The sequence below is a fragment of the Heterodontus francisci genome, chromosome 7 (assembly GCF_036365525.1).
Source record: "Heterodontus francisci isolate sHetFra1 chromosome 7, sHetFra1.hap1, whole genome shotgun sequence".
NCBI classification, from domain to species: Eukaryota; Metazoa; Chordata; class Chondrichthyes; order Heterodontiformes; family Heterodontidae; genus Heterodontus; species Heterodontus francisci.
Window position 1 is genome coordinate 15501605 of NC_090377.1, and position 23365 is coordinate 15524969.

At 43.3% G+C, this 23365-nt stretch overlaps 1 protein-coding gene across 2 annotated transcripts in view; it reads right to left on the reverse strand.

Annotated features, from left to right (window-relative positions):
• The window catches only part of stam2 (signal transducing adaptor molecule (SH3 domain and ITAM motif) 2), a 68945-nt gene that overhangs the window by 41126 nt on the left and 4454 nt on the right, over nt 1-23365 (reverse strand). For both annotated transcript variants that reach the window (XM_068034834.1, XM_068034833.1), the window contains exons 2-3: nt 2242-2326; nt 766-841 (exon numbers count right to left, since the gene is read on the reverse strand). In XM_068034834.1, coding sequence (XP_067890935.1) covers nt 766-841; nt 2242-2326 — 161 coding nt within the window. The remainder of the gene's footprint in view (nt 1-765; nt 842-2241; nt 2327-23365) is intronic.

The window sequence follows — 23365 nt, forward strand, 5'->3', positions numbered from 1 at the left end:
ATATTTAAATGTAGCCACAGAACTACGCAGGTCGTTACACTGCTGTCATATCGCAATAGAAACCCTTACTTTGCTACTACTTACTGACAGGAAACACTTAACAAGCAGAGAGTTGCGCCAGAAATGAGTGTTCCCAAGACAACTTTCCATTCTAAATACCAATGATAGATCGCTCTTTCATAAACCCAGGTGTCCACACAGTGGGAATCACAATGACATGGTTGAGGGTGACTGTGATTTACCCCTTTTCAATTTTTTTCTTTAAAAGGTATGGCAATGATTTTTTGGCAGGAATATTTGAGTACTGGTGTGATACCAGTAGCAGAGGTTAGTTCTAAGAGTTATAGAGCTGGCCAGCTCAAACAAAGCTTGACTGGTGGACGCTCATTAACTCAGGCATGTCTTCGACAACTAAACTCTTATTGCACCATTTACAAACATAGCTTCAATGTGGCATTAGGCAACGCCCTCCGGCACTGACTGTTCGCGCACGCATACTCCCAGAAGAAATCTTGTAGGTGCTTTCCTCCTCTCAAGTTGGACATCAACGGAGCTTAATTATGATACCTCACAAACAGCATAGTCTCAAAAGAGTACAATCTGGGGAAGAAGGGGCATTCCTGGTCGGTATGGCTGAGTGCCACAAACAGGTCAGATTTCCTTACTCAGCTATGTACTTTGAGAAGAGTTGGAAGAGAAAGCTTCATCTTAAACTCTGCATGAGCAAAGAAATGAAAAGGCAGGCACTGAAATGGCCTCACTCACCGTTAACGCCTTCATTGCCACGTGAGGATTTTTGTGATTTACTCTCTTAATGATGGCCTTCAAACAATCTTTAGGCCTGAAGTTAAAGTAATGGAAAAACTGCTTGCATTAAAGTAAAAATAGAGAGACACAAATAATGCTTGCAAAATATATATCAAATATAATAAAAGGTAAAATTGACACTCCAGCTGTTGCACTTTGTTGCATATGCAAAACAATCCAAGATGCTTTCTACGCTGGGCTGCCAACAGGCAGATTCCAGTCTCCAGCATTCTCAGACCAAATAACAATTAAACTGAGTGACCTTTAAACTCTACTTAAATTACAATTAGGTTCTTAAGAATGCCAGTCTGACCTGAAATGAATGACAAGCTGGATGACAAAAATACAAAGCAATTTCCCGTTGCCGTCTTAAATAGGCACATGCCTGCAACTTAGTTACATACGAATACCCTTCAGCAGAGTTATGTTACATGGCTCCTGACTTTATTAAACAATGCATCCTCTGACTGTCAGCGATGCCACACGAGGGCCGCGAATATAAACAGAAAAAGCTGAAAGTTCTGACTGAATGCCTCCCCTAAAGCATCCACCTTGTCTTTGCTCATTTCAGATGCTGTGTATTTCGCAAATTTAGTTTTTCTTTCATATTCTCATCAAGTTTTATCAATTTCTAATTATGCTGAATAAATCATTTTTGGATAAATCAAGTCAAAGGCATTTTAAAAGATATTATGACATTTCAACAGTCGCCAGCACTGACAGTTCGATCAGAAATCACTGATGAACAGTAGTTACATAGTCTCTGTATTTGAGCACTCAAACTGTGATCCTGCAGTGATCACTGCCCCGATCAGTGGAGGAGGCAGAAACCTTCAACTCTTTTAAAAGATACCTGAACATGCACTTGAAGTGGGATTAGATTGGGGTGCAAGTTTTCCAGCCAGCACAGACATGATGGGCTGAACGGCCTCCTTCTGTGCTGTAACTGTTCTATGATTCTGCTGGGGCTCTCCACAACTCAAGGTGACACAGTAAGGAAATTACACACAATATTACGAGTAACCTAAATTCTACACTGGTAATAATTGTCACGCACAAATGCAGTGTATTTATGGGTTATCCACCAATGCCTCACCCAAGTGGGCATTATTTGCATGTGAGAGTCATCAACAGGCAATTGCAGAAAGTCTCACTGGATAGTGATCAGGGGGTAGAACAATGATCAATTTCCCTCCTCAAAATTGGGACACAAAGCTAATTGTTGTGATTACATTACCACTCTGGCTGTAATCAGGCCACTCAGCACAGGCCAGAGATCCAACCCAGCACAGTCCTCGTCTGTACGGCTCAATTACTCGCTTGCTAAATCCCTCCACGCCATCAAGCAAACTCCTAAAACAGACATGCTTAAAAAAAAGAGGGGAAAGTGAAAGGGGAAGAGAAAATACATTAAAATATATTTCCCATCCATACCCATTTGGTGTAGTCCCAACACGATCACAGATATCCATGATCAGAGTCCAGTCTTCACTGGTGTTGTGCTCATTCGTGGCCTTTTCTGGATAAAAAAAAGAGACATGTTACTAACAGTTCAGCACATAATCAAATGCTTTTTTTGGGGAGGGGTATTATTTATGCATAAAATGTCACTGGTGGACAGTGAAATGCATTATGCATCTGGGTACAACATCTGTAGTCAGATACAACATGGGACATATGCAGTAGGAAGTATCGATTTACCTCGTTCCAACAACGTCTTGAGAGATGCAGGCACATTCTCTACGGCACCTGTTTCCCACACAGACCATGCTCACAGCCACCAAGTGAGCCCGTCAATTCAGTGTTAAATAGTGCTGAGAGCTTTTGTCCGCTAAGAACTCGGCTCCTCTCCTGATAGCGCTGACTGCTGTCGGTTGAGGCGCTGGTAGTGCTTTAGCACCTTGCCCAAGTGAGGTTATTCCACCATGAAGGTATAACATCTGAGCATAGCCTCACCTCATATCCCAGTCACCGAACAACAACTGCAAGAGTCCCAAGTGGATCCCTCTCACTGTGCCCCATTTTGTCAGCCTAGGGGCATAGACAGCAAATTGTGATTGATAACAGATAATTCAGCACAGGCCAGAAACAGAACCCAAGAATTTCTTGATCTATGAAGCTCAGAACCACGCCTGTGCGCTTAGCCACAAAGCCATTTGGGAGCAGGAAAGGCATTTTGAGTCACTGGGTTGTCCAGTCCTCTACTGGGAAGGAATCATGCGTCAAAATGTGTTGACACCACCCCGTACAAAGTAAACAAAATGCCATAGCAAAAATATTCCCAGTTGTTCAATTTGTAAACTTAGCTGCAATTCTAATTATCAAGAAGCTACAGCTGTGCGGCAAAGCACTGTAGCAAAGCATCCCAAGAAACATCAGACACAGAACAGAAGTTGGAAGAGTGGATCAAGGAGGCTTTAGAAGGTGAGTAAGAGATACAGCAAGGTGGAAGAGTACAGAAGATAGATCTGAAATACACACACAGCTAAAGGCTCTACCAGTTATGGAATAGAGGGGCAGCACAACAGACTAGAGTGAAGTGAGTGAACAATACAGCACAGGAGGCGTCATTTGGCCCAACAAGTCTGCGCCGGCTCTTTCAAAAAGCAATCCCACCCCAATTCCCCCATTCCTGCAATCTTTTCTCCTTCAGTTCCCTTTTGAAAGATACTACTGAATCTGTTTCCACCCCCCCCCCCCCCCCCCTTCATCAGGCAGTGCATTACAAATCATAACCACTCGTTGCATTAGAAACTTTCTCTCACATCACCTCTGGTTGTTTTGCCAATCACCCTCAATCTGTATTTTCTGCTTATCGACCCTTCAGTCATTGGAAACAGTTGCTTATTATTAATTTTATCTAAACACTTCAGAATTTTGAATACCTCTATCAAATAGCCTCTCAGCCTTCTTTGTTCCAAGAATGACCCCAGCTTCTCCAGTTTATCCACAACTGTAAACTCAGCTATAAAAACTCAGACTGTCTCTCCCATGCCTGTAACTTGTTTCTTTGATTGTAAGTGTCAAGATTACCATGGTCACGGGACAAGGTGTTGCATCTCCATCCCTGATCACATTGGAAGTGGTTAGCAAATTCCACTACCTTGGGTCCACGGTAACAGACTATCTGTCCCTTGATGCAGAGCTCGATACACGGATAGGAAAGCAGCTACCACTTTTGGCTGACTTGCGCAACACACATGGGCAACACCAAGCTGGCCCTTAGGACCAAGCTGATGGTTTATAAGGCCTGTGTCCTTCGGACCTTTCTGTATGGCTGTTTCATATCTCGCAGGGAATCGAGGGTTATGGGGAGGGTGCAGGAAAGTGGAGTTGAAGCCCAAAATCAGCCATGATCGTATTGAATGGCAGAGCAGGCTTGATGGGCCATATGGTCTACTTCTGCTCCTATTTCTTGTGTTCTTGAAACATAGGTGACTTGCAGCTACCAGGAAAAGCAGCAGTCCTCTCAAAGGCAGAGCTCCCAAGTGTGTTGGTACTAATCAAACAGAGGCGGCTTTGGTGGTTCAGACACGTCCACAGGATGGAAGACTGTCTGTATGGCGAGGTAGCCGGGTCAGATGACCAGTGGAACGCCCAAAGCTCCGCTTCAAGGATGCTTGCAAGCATGACGTGAAGGCCCTAAAAACATCGACTATTGCATCTGGGAGTCACTAGCTGGCAAACAAGGGAAATGGTGACACATCCTGTGGACTGGTGTGCACTACCATGATGCCCAGTAGCTACAGCAGCTTGGCAACAGGCACCAACATTAAAAACTTACAGCGTCACTTAGCAGCTTCAGGTGCAGCACTTGTGGCAGAACCTGCCCGTCAAGGATTGGTCTTCACAGCCATCAGCAAAGGTGCACCAAGAGAAGACAACATCACATAAATGGAATGTTTACTGTGTGCCCATCATCTTTCATAGATGGAAGGATGCCAACCATAATCTTATATTTTTGAAACTATTATGTTGAGACCAGATGGTTGCAGAGATAGGGATGATTAAGACATGGAGGGGTTTACAAAAAAAAAAGATAAGGAGTTTGAAATCACTGGTGCTCAAAAGGAGAAAGTGGAGGGGCACCAATTAAACAGGAAGGTTGCAAAATACAGCAAACCCTATCCTACCCTTTAATTAGCCAATCAACAAACAAGACACTGCTTCAGGTGAGGGCTACAGTTCAAACTTCTCTAAATTTAGAATAATATTCAGCCTTCCATTTTCCTAAATGGCATTTTCTCCTAAAATGCGGTGAAACCTTCATCCCAGTTTGCACATTAGAGTGGAACTAAAGCGAAATATTCTTTGTAGAATAACTAAACACTGATTTAAGCACAGACTCTTCATATAATCAACTAGCAACATCAGATCTACTTCAACAGCTGCTTTCATGCAGGCTGTATTTCAGAGTAGGAGCGACAGGAACCCTAGGGAAATAAACAGCAATTCTGCTAAAATATTTTCTTTCTATAAACCCTTTCCTGCTCTCAATGCGCAACATACAGCCGAGATGATCAGATGACCTACTTTCCATCCTGGGAGCTGCAACGAAACAGTTAGGATGGATGGATCTCAGCCCCACCTCAAGGGCAAATTTCCCACCTTCACTTGAGGGCCCCCCAAAATGTGACATGACCGAGATCGAGGATTCCTCACATAGAGCACTATGCATCCTGCTACTCTATGGTGCTGCACTCACTCACTCTAATCAATAACAATTTATACTTATATAGCGGCTTTAACATTTTAAAACATCCCAAGGCACTTCACAGGAGCATTATAAATCAAAGTATGACACCGAACCACAAAAGGAGAGAATAGGTCAGATGACTAAAAACTTGGTCAAAGAAGTATGTTTTAAGCAGCGTCTTAAAGGAGGAAGGCGAGGTGGAGAGACAGAGAAGCGTAGGGAGGGTAGTCCAGAGCTTAGGGCTGAGGCAACTGAAGGCACAGCCTTCAATGATGGAGCAATTAAAATAGGGGATCCACAAGAGGCCACAATTAGAGGAGTGCAGATATCTTGGAGGGTTGTGGGGCTGGAGAAGATTAGAGATAGGGAAGGGCAAGGCCATGGAGGGATTTGAAAACAAGGATCAGAATTTTAAAATCAATACGTTGCTTGACCGGGAGCCAATGTAGGTCAGTGAGCACAGGGGTGATAGGGGAATGGGACTTGGTGCAAGGTAAGACAAGGGCATCAGAGTTTTGGATTACCTCAAATTTATGGAGTGCATAATGTGGGAGACCATCCAGGAGTGCACTGAAATAGTCAAGTTTAGAGGCAACAAGACACGAATGAGGCTTTCAGCAACAGATGAGCCGAGACGGGGCAAAGTCAAGCGATGTTATGGAGGTGGAAATAGGCGGTGTTAATGATAACATAAATATGAAGACAGAAGCTCATCTTGGGGTCAAATGTAACACCAAGGTTGCCAAAAGACTGGCTTAATCTGACTCTTGCCAGGTAGAGGATGGAGTCAGTAGCTAGAAAATGGGGTTTGGAGCAGGGACCGAAAACCATGGCTTCAAGTCTTGCCAATATTTAACTGGAGAAATTTCTACTCATCCATTACTGTACGTCGGAAAAGCAGTCTGGTAATTTAGCAACAGTGAAGAAGTCGGAAGTGGTGGTGAGGTAGAGCTGAGTGTCATCAGCATACATGTGAGGGGCAGCATGCAGATGAGATATAGGAGGGAGCCAAGGATAAACCCTTAAGGGGCACCAGGGGCAACAGTACAGAAGCAGGCAGTGAAGCCATTGCAGGTGATTCTCTGGCTACGATTAGATAAATAAGAATGGTACCAGGTGAGAGCAGTCCCACCCAGCTGGATGACAGAGGACAGGCGTTGGAGAAGGATGGTGTGGTCAACTGTGCTAAAGGCTGCAGGCAGGTTGTGTCAAAAAGGATGAGGAGGGAAATCGTACCTTTGTTACAGTCACATAGGATGTTATTTGTGACTTTGATAAGAGCTGTTTTGGTACTGTAGCAGGAGCAGAAACCTGATTGAGGGATTCAAACATGGAGTTCTGGGAAAGATGGGAACAGATTTGGAAGGTGACAACATGTTCAAGGACTTTGAAGGTGGGACAGTAGTTTGTAAGGGCAGTGGGCTGAAGGATTTTTTATTTTTGAGGAGAGGAACGATGTCAAAATATTTAAAAGGAGAGAGAGGAACAACACCTGAAGAAAGAGAACCGTTTTCAATATTGGCTAACATGGGGACCAGAAGGAGAAGTTGGGTGATTGGCAGTTTAATGGGAATAGGATCGAGGGAACAGGAGGTGGGTCTCGTGGACAAGATGAGCTCAGAGAGTGCATGGAGAGAGAGAGGAGAGAACTAGAGAAAGATGCAAGTTTCGGACTAGGGCAGGGGAAAGCATTATAGGAAGTTTGCCAGGTCGGCTAGCGGAAAGGAGGGATGTGAGGATCGAGGGGAAAGGAGTTTAAAACAGAATGTTTGCAGCAGAGAAAAAAAGCTGGGGGTTATATTTGCATTCCAAGATGATCCTGAAATAGTAAGCAGTGTTAGCAGACGAGAGCATGACCCGAGAGTGTTTCAAGTGATCCAGCCAGATATTGTCGTGGATGGCTAAACCAGGTGTCCGCCATATCCTTTCAAGTCTATGTCCCTTGGACTTAAAAGGAGCAGAGATGAGGGCTGTACCAGGGGAACGGCCAGTGTGAGAGAGACTGATCTTTTTATTGGGGTCTAGGGCATCAAAGGTGAAGGTGAATTTCTTGGGATGAGAGGGTTGCCCCATGATGATAGGCTGAATAAATTGGGTTTATACTCTCTGTAGTTTAGAAGAATGAGAGATGATCCTATTGAAACATTTAAGATTCTAAAGGGACTTGATAGGGTAGACACAGAGGTTGTTGCCCCTTGCTGGGGAATCTACAACACAAGGGCACAGCATCAAGATAAGGGGCCAATTATTTAGGACTGAGATGAGGAGAAATTTCTTCACTCATAGGGTTGCATATCTTTGGAATTCGCTACCCCAGAGTGTGTTATGGATGCGTCATCATTGAGTATATTCAAGGCTGGGACAGACAGACTTTTGGTCTCAGGGAATTAAGGGATAGGGGAAGTGGGCAGGAAAGTGGAATTGAGACTGAGGATCAGCCACGATCATACTGAATAGCGGAGCAGGCTTGAGGGGTCATCTGGTCTAACTCCTGCTCCTAGTTCTTCGGTTATGTTCATTAGGCTACAGGGGAAAATTGTAATCCTCAACACAAACGATGATTTAAATGAGGAAAATTAGATGTGCAGGAGGGCAAGAGAGAATAACCAAAGTACTTTTTGAAGTGCCATCACTGTTGGAATGCAGGAAACATGGTAGCCAATTTGCACATAGCAAGTTCCCACAAACAGCAATGTGATAAAGACAAGATCTTCAGTCTTCAGTGATGTCCGTTGAAGAATAAATATTGGCTAGCACATCAGGGTGAGCTCCACTGCTTGTCAAAATAATGCCATGGGATCTTTTACATTTACCCGAAAAGGAAGATAGGTCCCCGGTTAAATGTCTTATCCCAAGGATGGTACCTGCAACCAGTGTCAGCACTCCCTCAGAACTGCACTGGGAGTATCAGCCTAGATTTTGCGCTCAAGTCCCTGGAGCGAATTCTTGTACTCACAACCTTCTGACTCAGAGGCGGGAGTGCTACCCACTGAGCCCGGGCTAGCAGAACAGTTCCATTGCAATCAGTGCTATAATGCTATCTATTGAAAATGGCAACTCGATCAAATTAAATTCCTATACTGCAACATATACTCTGCCTAATGATGCTGAAGTGCAAACTTTGAATGTGCACAATAACTGGACACATTTTTTGATAAGATTCCACAGCTATTCTTGTTATGTTGGTTAAACTAAGAATGGCCCCTTGACAGTGTTTAAATAAGCTAACAGAGCTGCAATTCAAAATCTAAACTCGAATAAAGACAGTGAGAGAAAAATGGGTTATTTGTCTCATCATGGCAGAACCACGCCAGCACATTACTACCAAAAATAAAAAGCTACACCAAAAGTCTATTCGAGAACTACAGGAAGAATTAGCCTTCAGATCATTTATTTTCTCTTGCTTTTTATTCTGCTCATTACCCACAATTAAAACTCAGGAAAGGCTGCCTAGTCACTGCTATGTCTACCCAGATAAAACTAGAGCTGCATTCTTCCCCCACTCGTCATTCATCATAAAACCTATCCAGGACAGGTAGTTGAGGCTGGGACTTGAAATTTGGACTCTCAGGTCAGATTCCATCTACTGCAGTTTCACTCACTTTTTTTTTTCCAAGGCCACAATCCCAAATTCCTTTCAGGCCGACTCTTAAAACATGTTGCAACATACTGCATTAAAAAGCCACAGTGCGCACTTCTGATTTCAATTGTACCACGTGGGCAGTTGCAAAGGCTCTTCCCTGCTGGGATATTAAGAGGGAAGGGAGGAGCGGGGAGGTGGAGAAGTTTTAATAAACTCTTTCACACCATTCTGACTTGGAAATATATCTTTGTTTCTTTGCTGTTACTGGGTCAAAATCCTGGAACTCCCTCCCTAACAGCACTGCGGGTGTAGCTACACCACATGAACTGCAGTGATTCAAGGCGGCAGCTCACCACCTTGTCAAGGACAATTAGAAATGGGCAATAAATACTGGCCAAGCCAGGAACACCCACATCTCGAAAACAAAAAAAAAAAATCTGGAATAACACTGCCTCCTAAAATAATTCCCTTACTATCCTCTTAAGGAGCGGAAAACAGCACTGAGTCCCATTTGGCCAACATTGCACAGCCACTGATAAGGTTGATTTTTAGTCAGGTCTGGGTATTAAGGGATATGGAGCAAGTGCAGGTAAATGGATTGAAATATGATCAGCCAGGATCTTACTAAATGACGGGATGGGAGGAAAGTGTCATTAGGAGAATCATTGCTCTTGCTGCTGAAGTTACAGGGTCTGCTTGTAGCAAGAGGTCTACCAACGTCAAGTCCTTCAAAGGCTAGCCCATTCAGTCAATGGTGGAACCTTGTAGACCATTCGTCCATCCTATACATCATACCTAAAACAAGGAGGCTGCAAAAAAAAAATCTGCTGCCAATTTAGAAAAATAACTTTTGAAACATCCTCTCTAATGCCCCATGACAAATTGCAGGAAATTGCATGTTCTATGACTCACTAGAATTGCAAACATCATATAACTGGAAAAGTTCTCTTGTCAGGGAGTTGTGAAGTTTACTTTTAAAAGGGAGGTCATGATCCCATACCATACATCAGCAGCCTGTTCCAGAGAGCGATGACTCTCTAGTGCCTGACATCCAAACTAACACTTCATCCGTGGGTTAATCATAGAACAATATAGCACAGAGGGTGGCCATTCTGCCCATCGAGTCTGTGTCAGCTCTTTTGAAGAGCAATCCAACTAGCCCCACTCTTGGGCTCTTTCCAAATATACCTGCAATTTTATCTCCTTCAGGTATTTATCCAGTTCCCTTTTGAAAGCTACTATGGAATCTATTAATGCGCCTACAGTCAACCTCACGGTCCAGATGGATTTGGGGTACAGATCAGCCATGACCTAATTGAATGGCGTAACAGTCTCGAGAGGCTGACTGACCCCTACTCTGTTCCTTCCGTTTTTACACAATCACACAGAGAACTAGACAGATGAAAGGAAATGGAAAAGGTTAACCTCATCAATTGCTGCTGAGAGTTGGAGAGCAAGAAACGATATGCACCTACAGTCAACCTCATGGTACGTCATTTGTGTCCACAGAAGTTTGGAAAGACAATATCTGTATTTACACTGTTGGGACCAGACATGGGAACTAAAATGATATTTTTTGGCACTTATACATTCCTATGTGCATTTCACAATATACGTGGACATACTTCAAGGACGTCTTAATTTAGTCAGTGACAACATATAATCCTGTTCAAATAAACTAAGCAAATCTAAACTGTACATGCCTGTATTTCAAACCGTCAATAATGTAGATAAAACAGCAGCTCCAGAAGCCTGTTTCAAATGTTCTCCATCCCCTTTATCTGCCATCAGATACCAAACACTAACCTGACAAGATATGGAAGTGCTATTCGAAATGCTGACCTGGGATTCCCCCCGTCCAAATACTGTCCAGCTTCTGCTCTTAAAACAAATACATGTCTTTGTAGGTCAAATTGTCATCCAATATATGAAGACATTGGAATAGGCCAATGTAGATCACGATTTAGATCATTTTAAATGCCAACCAGCATTCCCGAGGGATCGCTATAGATCACTGGATGCAGTTTGTCAGACAACACATAGCTATCTATCCCTCTCAGCTTGTTGCAGATAACGACCCATTAAGTTCCAATTAAGTTATGCCTCCAAAATGTCACACTGCATATTTCATTCTTATTGTTCTTTTAAAGGGCTGACATATATTGAAATAGGCATGGGGATTGGGGGGTGCAATAATTAAGGCTAGTACCATTGTGAGTACTGAAACTGTTTCTGCTGCTTCCTGTAGAGGCAAGTAAACAGCGTCAACATTTCTCACCATATGGAGCCTCTGTACTAACAGGTAATGTTATCGGAGATAGAGATTTATCACTGACCCAACAGAACACCACTCAGATAAATTCCCTACATTGTAACAGTCAGAGTCATTTGCGGCACAAGGCGGCCATTTGGCCCACTGAGTCCATGCTAGCTCTCCACAGAGCTATGCAGTCAGTCCCACTCCCTGGCGCTATCTCTCAGGTGCCCATCCAACTTCCTCTTGAAGTCACTGATCGTCTCCGCTTCCACCACCCTTGTGTGCAGCGAGTTCCAGGTCACTACCACCCACTGGGTAAAAAAAATGATACCTCATTTTCCCCCTGCATCTTTTGCCCAAAACTTACAGTCCGAGTCCCCTTGTTCTATATGTTAATGGGAACAGATTTTCCATGTCTAACTTATCTAAACCGGTCAATCTTGAACACTTCTATTAAGTCTCCCCTCAATCTCCTTTGTTCCAAGAAGAACAAACCCAGCTTTTCCAACCTAACCTTGTAACTAAAATCCTCCATCCCGGGAACTATTCTGATAAATCTCCTCTGCATTTCTTTAAAAAAAAAAATAATTTGACTCTAAAGCACTTTGGAACATGATGCTATATAAATGCAAGTCTTTCTCTGGGAAATTTTTTCTATTTACACCACAAATCTGACACGGATTTCAATACTTTATTCAACGGTAGACCGATAGTGTCAACAGATTATTAATTCCAAGCTCTATCTTTGCAACAATTGTCACAGGGTATTGTCACATTTTTGCATTTTGCAATAACTAGCTCTGTAGCAATGAATCCTGCATTAATAGCGTAAGTCCATTTCTAGGGTATTAAACATACAAAATTTCAAACCATTAATGCTGAATGACTAGATAGTAACCCAACAAATTTCACTAACCACAACTGCAAAGTTCAGGTGCTCTGGGTTCATTATATGAAGTAACTCCACCAAAAAAATTACACAGCGCTAGGGTGGGTCAAATCAACCAGGGTTTCTATTCTTAATATCACCTTGCAATATGTCAGAGGTCAAGTTAAGGCTTGACATTAATGATTTACACAGTAAAATAGGCAGCTAACAGTCACAATCTCGGCTTGTAGATGAAGTTTGGCTAGGTTGGACAAGGCATCGTCCTCAGGAAGCAAGATTGCAAAGTATAAAGACTGTATTACAAGTATTGCTATTTTATTGCAAATATATTCAATGCACCTACAATCAGCAGGACAAGCCATCTTTATCAGAAGACAACTCAACAGCACAGAAAGAGGTCGTTCGGCCTGTCGTGTCCATGCCACCAGCTCAGCTAGTCCCACTCCCCCACCTTTTACCCATAGCTCTACAGTTTTTTTTCTTTAGTTAATTACTCAATTCCCTTTTGAAAGCCACAATTGCACCTGCCAGCACCACACACTCAGGCAGTCCATTCCAGATCCTAACCACTGACGCATAAAAAAAGATTTTCCTCATGTCGCCATTGCTTCTTTCTCCATCCACCTTAAATCAGCGTCCTCTGGTTCTCAACCCTTCTACCAATGGAAACAGTTTCTCCCCATCTACTCTGTCCAGATGCCTTATAATTTTGAGCACCTATCAATTGTCCTCTCAACCTTCTGTTCGCTATGGAGAACAGCTCCAGCTCCTCCAATTCAACCACATAACTAAAGTCTCTATTCCCCAGAACCATTCTTGTAAATCTTTTCCATCATCTCTCCAATGCCTTTACATCCTTCCCAAAGTGCAGTGCCCAGAATTGGACACAACATTCCAGTTGAACCCAAACCAGTGTTTTATAAAGGCTCACCAAAGCTTCCTTGCTTTACGAACATACGAACTCGGAGTAGGCCACTCGGTCCTTCGAGCCTGCTCCACTATTCAATATGTTCATGGCTGAACTGATTACTCCACATTTCCACCTACCTCCGATAACCTTTCACTCCCCTTTGCTTATCAAGTATCTAAATACCTCTGCCTTAAAAATATTCAAAGACTCTGCTTCCACCACCTTTTGAGGAAGAGATTTCCAAAGACTCATGACCTTCAGAGAAATAATTTCTCATCTCTGTCTTAAATGGTCGACCCCTTATTTTTAAACAGTAACCCCTAGTTCTAGATGCTCCCACAAGGGGAAACATCCTTTCCACATCCACCCTGAAACATATAAGATCCTGAGGGATCTTGACAATCAAGTGGCCTCTTACACTTCTAAATTCCAGCGGATACAGGGCTAGCCTGTACAATCTTTCCTTGTAAGACAGCCCGCTCATTCTAGGTATTAGTCTAGTAAACCTTCTCTGTACTGCCTCCAATGCATTTACATCCTTCCTTAAATAAGGAGATCAGTACTGTACACAGTACTCCAGATGTGATCTCACCAATGCTCTGTATAGCTAAAGCATAACCTCCCTACTATTGTATTCAATTCCCCTCACAATAAACAATAACATTCTATTAGCTTTCCTAATTACGCGCTGTGCCTGCATACTAACCTTTTGCGATTCATGCACTAGGCCACCCAGATCCCTCTGCATCTCAGAGCTCTGCAATCTCTCACCATTTAGATAATATGCTTGTTATTCTTCCTGCCAAAGTGGACAATTTCACACTTTCACACATTATACTCCATTTGCCACGTCTTTGGCTACTCACAACCTATCTACATCCCTTTGTAGCCCCCTTATGTCCTCTTCATAAGTTATTTACCTACCTATCTGTGTCATCAGCAAATTTAACAACCATACCTTTGGCCCCTTCATCTAAGTCAATTATATAAATTGCAAAATGTTGAGGCCCCAGCACAGATCCCTGCGGCACATCATTTGTTACATCTTGCCAACCGGAAAATGACCCATTTATGCCTACTGTTTCCTGTTAGCTAGCCAATCTTCTATCCATGCCAATATGTTACCCCTACACCATGAGCTTTTTCTGCAATAACCTTTGATGTGGCACTTTATCAAATGTCTTCTTGTGTCTTTTGTCCTCTATGCCACGATTAATGAAATCCAGAACCCCATATGCCTTTTTAACCACTTTTTCAACCTGCCCTAGCACCTTCAACCATTTATGCACATATACCCCCAGGTCCCTCTGCTCTTGCACTCCCTTTAGAATTGTAACCTTTAATTTATGTTGCCTCTCCTCGTTCTTCCTATCAAAAGTATCACTTCATACTCTTCTGCATTAAAGTTTATCTGCCACTTGTCCACCCATTCCATCAGCATGTCTATATTCTCTTGAGGTTTATCACTATCCTCTTCACAGTTGACAATACCTTCAAGTCATCTGCAAATATTGCAATTGTGCGCTGCATACCCAAGTGAAGGTCATTAATAAAAATCAAGAAAAACAGTGGTCCTAATACCGACCTCTGGGGAACCCTAGCCCGAAAACCACTACTTTCTGTTTCCAGTCAGCCAACTTTTTTTTCTATGTCACTCATACAGCACTGAAACAGGCCCTTTGGTCCACCGAGTCTGTGCCGACCAACAACCACCCATTTATACTAATCCTACATTAATCCCATATTCCCTACCACATCCCCACCATTCCCCTACCACCTACCTACACTAGGGGCAATTTACAATGGCCAATTTACCTATCAACCCGCAAATATTTGGCTGTGGGAGGAAACTGGAGCGCCCGGCGGAAACCCACGCGGTCACAGGGAGAACTTGCAAACTCCGCACAGGCAGTACCCAGAACCGAACCAGAGTCGTTGGAGCTGTGAGGCTGCAGTGTTAGCCACTGCGCCGCCCCAAGTTTGTACTCATGCTTCCACTGTCCCTTTTATTCCATGGGCTTTAAGTTTGCTAACAAGCCTATTATGTGGCACTTTATCAAATGCATTTTGGAAGTCCATGTACACCACATCAAACGCATTACCCTCATCAATCCTGTTACCTTATCAGAAGACTCAATCAAGTTATTTAAATATGATTTGCCTTTAACAAATCGTGCTGGCTTTTTAAAATTAATCCACATTTGTCCAATTGACTTAATTTTATCTCAAATTATTGTTTCTAAAAGCTTCGTAAGAGGTTGTAGTTATCTGCCCAAGGGCAGGTCCTCTGCTCATTTCTCCACACCACGCGCCTTCCTCTTCAGTTCTTCGTAGCAGCCTTCCATTGACAATTTCAAGTTGTCTATCATCATTGTCTTTCTCCCTCTTAGTCTACATCCCTCTAATCTTCCTTCAATCACCTGCTTCAGCAAGTTCCCATACCTTAGAATATGGCCATTCCAACCTTGTTGCCTTTTCTTGATATTCACTAATGATCTATTCTCCTCCAATATCCTGAGAACAACTGCATTGCTCTTTTCTTTTGCAAGAGACTATTCACAATTCTCAACTGAACGGAAATCCCACCATGGCAGCCCCTTAAAAATCTATAACCCCTCCAGCGCTACACTCCCCAACCCCAAAATTCTGCGTTCCCCTAACTAGGTCTCTTGTGCAAACCCTTTCCCTACACCCTACCACCAGTAGCTGGGCTTTTAGCCGCCTGAATAGAATTACATAGAATTTACAGCACAGAAAGAGGCCATTAGGCCCATCTGGCATTTAGGTTCCACACAAGCGTCCTCCCACCCTCCTTCATCTCACTATCAGTATATGTTTCTATTTCTCTTGCCCTCCTGTTCTTATCTAGCTTCTCCTTGAATGCTATTCACCTCAACTACTCTACATGGTAGCAATTTCCACATTCTAACCTAGGCCCCACACTATGGAACCCCATCCCTAATGGCTCCCTACCTCCCACTTTAAGACTTTCTTGAAACCCACCTCTGAACATGGTTTTGGTCACTCTTCCCAGTCTCCTCTTTTGACCTGGCATGCTTTTTTAAAACTGCAATTCTGCAGAGTTTGTGATGCGTTCCTACATTAAAGACAGTATATAAATTGTTGTTGTAACATGAAAAATGTGATGAGTCAGGGTGTCGTTGTCTTCAAATAGCATTGCGTTGTGTGGAACATTCTAGTAAGGGAGCTATGTTAAAGGTGGATCCAGAATAAATGTCTAATTGAGAGGAATTTAAAAACTGAGTCACCCAGGAGACGAGGTCTCACCAATAGAACTCCTTTGGAAAATCAACCAGTTCAAAAAAATTAAGATCAATTTTAGCATACCTGCCAATTCCCTCCCCATTTTAACTTTTTGTTTCAATGCTAAATGCTGGCAACATCTGCTGAGGAGTTAAAGAACCCAACATCTTGCAAGGATCACTATTATACTGTGGGTATGGACTTGTAGTTAGGCACTAGCCAGTGAGAAACCAAAGCTATGCAAGACACTCAGGATTTGTATCTCACACTGCTTCCCTACATTACAATAGTGACTACACTTCAAAAGTATTTCATTGGCTGTAAAGCGTCCTCGGATGTTGCAAAAAGTGTTGTATAAATACAAGTCTTTCCTTTTATCTGAATTTGATAGAATCATACAACACAGGAGGCGGCAATTCAGTCCATCATCTCTGTGCCAGCTCCTGGAAAGAGCTCTCTAATTAGTCTACTGCCTTATCCTTTCCACATGGTGCTGCAAACTTTACTTTTTCAAGTATATATCCAATTCCCTTTTGAAAGTTACTCTTGAATCTGCTTCCACCGCCCTTTCAGGCAGCGCATTCCAGATCATAATAACTCGCCGTGTAAAAGAATCCAAAATACATCACTTCACATTTCTCTGTATTAAATTTCATCTACCACTTGTCTGCCCATTTCACGAGTCTGCCTATGTCCTTCTATCATCCTCAATGTTTATGACATTTACAAGTAGTGTGTCATCTGCAAATGTTGAAATTATGTCCTGTATACCCAAGATCAGGTTATTAATACATCACAAAAAGAGCGGTGGTCCCAATACTGAGCACTAGGAGATACTGTATACTTGCCTCCAGCCAGAAGAATAATTGTTCACCACCACCTTTTGCTTTCTGTCTCTTGGCCAATTTCACATGCACGCTGCCACTGCCTCTCTAATCACTGGTCTTGAAGGATAGCTTTGTACTAGCAGCGCAATTTGAATCAGTACAAAGCAGAAACTACTTCAAGCTGTGAACTGCAGAGCACACCAGGCCTATAAGAAAATGTCTTCCAAAATTGTGTGTGGGGAACCCATGCAGACATCGACAATACAATCACAATGTGAATTCTGTATATGACAACTTGGTGCTTTTTTTCCTGTTGCTGCCCACTAGCGAGCTCCTAGGACTCACCCCACCTCACCCCAGCAAATATCGATACTCCAAGCGATCCTGTATCCGAAATTCTAAAAGACCGCTTCCACTACTCAAAGGGAAAAGGCACTTTGGCTGCAGGAAACACTCATAAGCATGCAACCACACAAAGAACATGGTAATAAGTAAACAATTCCAGAAAAAATGCGGAATAAAGAATTTGACAGAGTTCACATGTGTAAAATATATCCAACAGCTGACCTCATGCAACCCCTGACAGTGGAGCATGCAGTTTGAAAACCTATCCCATTAGGGAACTGAATCATTGGGTCCTGATAATCATTCAACAAAACTTACAATATTTTATACCAAACTCCTCCAAGGCACAAAAGTGAGTAACATTCAGTGGAAATTTAGTGTGTACGCACTCGTGTTATTTTTACTGCTTTTTAAATGTCTGTTGTGAAACGGAGGTCTCCAGCAGTGTTCATCCATCAATAATCTTTACAAGATAAAGACAAAGAAGTGTACCTTGGCTCATCTGCCGAGAAAAACCTACTATTCTCTCCATGCTCCCAAATCCCCAAAGCAGCTGACTGACTGCATCTTAAATGGTTCCAAGGTTACACTCTCCAGTCTTCCATAATAATTCACACAAGGAATCAGCCTTATGTCTCGTCTCAACACCTCCAGACTAGTAAATTCCAGCATGCAACTCAGTAAAGGAAACTGAACACAGTACTTAAGCTGTAGTCTGGCCAGAGAACAGGATTGTTTCAACACGAGTTCACACCAACCTGTCTGCAATGAAAATTAAAATGGGCAAATTTGTCTCTCAATTCCCTTTCATTATTACGCAGTTACAGGGGCAGAAAGGCTACAAGCTTCGGTCACAGTTTGTGACGTCCCTCCTGGGTATCCATTATTCTATATATAAACTGCCTGAACCCCTCAATTAGATTCTGTAACTCACATGCAGATTTTCATTACTTTCTGTGCAATTAGCATTGTAGATGATTACTTTGAAAGAAAAGTTAGACAAAGTTATCTATTTACCCTTTCCCAATTCACATGTTAAGTGAGACAGTATCTGTTAGTGTTTATTTTTCTGATTTTAAGTTGATGGGTTACTTTTCCTGTCATTCTATCTGGATAAAAATATATTTTTCATGAAATGCGCCAAGCCACACTTTAGGGAGTGCCTGTATGAAAATACTACTAATGCTTCTAACTTATCTATGCGCCAACACTGACTCAGCACAGCCAAAGGTGTGATATCAGAAGCACAAAGCTCCAGTCTTTGCATTTATATAAAAAAAAAGTTGCGTGTGCAAGTTTTGGACACTTCAGAAAAAAAGGAGATATTTTATTAACTTACAGTGCTGCACAAATGCCTTTCCTGCCACCTTCACAAGTCCATTGAACAGGACTTTACAGAAAGTCCTTGATAACAGCACCTTTACAGTGCAGCAGCATATTTGCCGAAGTTGCTCAATACACTTAAAAATAAAGGGTACCAATCCAACCATGCTTTTGCTTGAGGGGCACTTTCAGAATGTTGCAATGTCTGGGGGTTCTGTAGTTACCCAGAAGGTTAGCTCCCACTTACAATCAGGCCACTGTGACCAGTTATCAAATGAAGACATGACATTCCCCCAGGAAAATAAAACTACACGAGTTCTAATTGATAGCTCTATTTTAATGGGGTCCTTTCACCACCTAAACAAGAGCTGGGATAAGTCTGCCACACTTATCTTCTTAGGGAAGAGTGAATCCAAGCTCAGTCAAATCTGGGAGTGCTTTGAACAAAGGTTCTGAAGTGCACAGAACATTGTGTATACTGAGGCCCACGGCTTCTTGCGAGTCTGCTGACATACATAGCCACAGTCATAGCAATTCTGTGAACAATGTCATCACTGCTCCGTACCATAGCTAAACAAAATATTCACGGTAACAAGAGTCTTTACTTGCTGGTAAAGCAATTGTGTGGACGCGCTGTACAGATCAGGGGGGGTGACCAAGTTCCTGATTTGTGCTGGTACAGCCTAGATCAAATTTAGGAGCCTACAAATGCCCTCAACATTTAATGGGGGCAGGGGTTAACGAAATAATCTACAGTTTCCACTCCCGATTGCTATGCAGCGATTTCTATCGGAAAGTGCTTGCGTGCAGATGTTTAGTGAAAGCAGGCCTGGGTTCTACTGTGCTGCCCTTGCCCCCACAATGTTTGGTTATGGCATTCACAACTGAGGATCACACAAGAAATGTCCACTTGGATAAGGTAGTGGATGGGCTTCTCGTGCAGTTATACTCCAGCATATGTCAGTGTCTTCAGGAGATGGAATAAACTGGCAAAGAAATGAAGGGGAAGCAAAACTCAACCAATCATACAAGATACAAGGGCGGCACAGTGGTTAGCACCGCAGCCTCACAGCTCCAGCGACCAGTGTTCAATTCTGGGTACTGTCTGTGTGGAGTTTGCAAGTTCTCCCTGTGTCTGCGTGGGTTTCCTCCGGGTGCTCCGGTTTCCTCCCACATGCCAAAAGACTTGCAGGTTGATAGGTAAATTGGCCATTATAAATTACCCCTAGTATAGGTAGGTAGTAGGGAAATATAGGGACAGGTGAGGATGTGATAGGAATATGGAATTAGTGTAGGATTAGTATAAATGGGTGGTTGATGGTTGGCACAGACTCGGTAGGCCGAAGGGCCTGTTTCAGTGCTGTACCTCTAACTAACTATCACTGCCACCCCTTAAATGCATGGTTTAGTTTTTTAGTTTAGTCTACAAACATTCACTCCCTCCACCACCGACGCACAGTGGCAGCAGTGTGTACCATCTACAAGATGCACTGCAGCAATGCACCAAGGCTCCTTAGACAGCACCTTCCAAACCCGCGACCTCTACCAACTAGAAGGACAAGGGCAGCAAATACATGGGAATACCAACACCTGCAAGTTCTCCTCCAAGTCACACACCATCCTGACTTGGAACTATATCGCCGTTCCTTCACTGTCGCGGAGTCAAAATCCTGGAACTCCCTTCCTAACAGCACTGTGGGTATACCTACCCCAAATGGACTGCAGCGGTTCAAGAAGGCAGCTCACCACCACCTTCTCAAGGGCAATTAAGGATGGGCAATAAATGCTGGCCTGGCCAGCGACGCCCACATCCCTGAATGAATAATAAAAAAAAACTTCCGTAAACATGAGCTCACCCAAAACTCTACTGCCCATCTCATATCTCGCACTAAGTCCCATTCACCTATCACCCCTGTGCTCACTGACGTACATTTGCTCCCGGTCTAACAAAGCTTCAATTAGAAAATTCTCATCCTTGATTTCAAGTCCCTCCCAATCTCCTCTAGCCCTACAACCCTCAAGAGAACTCTTCACGCCTCTAATTCTGGCCTCTTGCCCACCCCTGAATTTCATCGCTCCACCACTGGCAGTCGGGTATTAGGTCCTTAGCTCTGGAATGCCCTCCCTAAACCTCTCCATCTCTCTTTCCTCCTTAAAACCTATCTCTCTCACCAAGCTTTTGGCTACTATCACCTTATGCGGCTCCATGTCAAACTTTCACAGAACCACAGAATGGTTACAACACAGTCGGAGGCCATTCAGCCAGTCATGTCTGTGCTTATCCAATTCCCTTTTGAAAAACATGATTGAATCTGCCTCCACCACACACTCAGGCACTGCATTTAGATCCTAATCATTCGCCGCGTAAAAGAGATTTTCCTCATGTCGCTGTTGGTTCTTTTGCCATTCACCTTGAATCAGTGTTTGTTTGATAACACTCCCGTGAAGTGCCTTAGAATGTTTTATGTTAAAGGCACCATATAAATAAACGTTGTTTCCAGTCAACAGAAGGGTCACAGAAAAGCAACTTAAAATTCCCATACAATGCATAGACATATTTACACACAGTGGGTACCCAAGGGGCTGGAGGGTATGTTGACCACCAATTGCAATATCAATTAATTTATAAGATTCCTTTGATTTAGAGTCAAAGTTATACAGCACAGAAACAGGCCCTTTGGCCACACCACCACCCCGCCCACCCCCCCCCCCCCCCCCCCCGTGTCCGTGCTGACCATCAAGCACCTATCTAATCTAATCCCATTTTCCAGCACTTGGCCCGTAGCCTTGTATGCTGTGGGTTTCAAGTGCTCATCTAAATACTTCTTAAATGTTGTGAGGGTTCCTGCCTCTCCTACCCTCTCAGGTAGTGCATTCCAGATTCCAACCACCCTTTGGGTGAAAAAAAACTTTTCCTCAAATCCTCTCTAAACCTCCTGCCCCTTACCTTAAATCTATGCCCCCTGGTTATTGACACATCTGCTAAGGGAAAAAGTTTCTTCCTATCTACGCCCCTCATAATTCTGTATACCTCAATCAGGTCCCCCCCCTTAGCCTCCTCTGCTCTAAGGAAAACAACTCTAGCCTATCCAGTCTCTCTTCATAGCTGAAATGCTCTAGCCCTCTGCAGTGTAATCACATCCTTCCTATAGTGTGGCAACCAGAACTGTACACAGTACTCCAGCTGTGGCCTAGCTAGTGTTTTATGCAGCTCCATCATAACCTCCCAGATTTTATATTCTATGCCTCGACTAATAAAGGCAAGTATCCAATATGCCTTCCTAACCACCTTATCTACCTGCTGCCTTCAGTGATCTATGGACAGGTACACCAAGGTCCCTCTGACCTCTGTACTTCCTAGGGTCCTATTCCCTTGCCTTGTTAGTCCTCCCAAAATGCATCACCTCAAACTTCTCAGGATTAAATTCCACTTGCCACTGTTCTGCCCATCGATATCATTCTGTAATCTAAGGCTTTCCTCCTCACTATTTATGACACCAATTTTTGTGTCATCTGCTAACATACTGATCATACCTCCTATATTCACGTCTCAATCATTAATGTATCCCACAAACAGCAAGGGTCCCAGCACCAATCCCTGCGGTACACCATTGGTCACAGGCTTCCAATCGCAAAAGCAACCCTCGACCATCATCCTCTACCTCCTGCCACTAAGCCAATTTTGGATCCAATTTGCCCTGGATCCCATGGGCTCTTACCTTCTTGGCAAATCTCCCATGCGGGACCTTATCAAAAGCCTTACACACCTAATCACCTCCTCGAAAAATTCAATCAGATTTCTTAGATGTGATCTCCCCCTGACAAAGCCACACTGACTATCCTTGATTAATCCCTGCCTCTCCAAGTGGAGATTAATCCTGTCCCTCAGAATTTTTTTCCAATAGCTTCCCTACCACTGATGTTCGACTCACTGGCTTGTAATTAACTGGTTTATCCCGACTACCCTTCTTGAATAATGGTACCACAATCACTGTCCTCCAGTCCTCTGGCACCTCTCCTGTGGCCAGAGAGAATTTGAAAATTTGTGTCAGAGCCCCTGCTATCTCCTCCCTTGCCTCACATAGCAGCCTGGGATACATCTCATCTGGGCCTGGGGATTTGTCCATTTTTAAGCCCGCTAAAAAACAGCTAATACCTCCTCCCTTTCAATGCCAATTTGTTCTAGTATCTCACAATCCCCCTCCTTGATCTCTTCACCTACATCGTCCTTCTCCATTGTGAACACAGATCAAAAGTAATCATTTAAAACCTCCTACTTCCTCCAGCTCTACACGCAGATTGCCACTTTGTCCCTATTGGGCCCTACTCTTTCCCTGGTTATCCTCTGTCCTTAATATACTTATAAAACGCCTTGGGGTTTTCCTTTATCTTGCCCGCCAGTGTTTTTACATGCCCCCTCTTCGCGCTCCTAATTACTTTTTTTTTAAAGTACCCCCTACACTT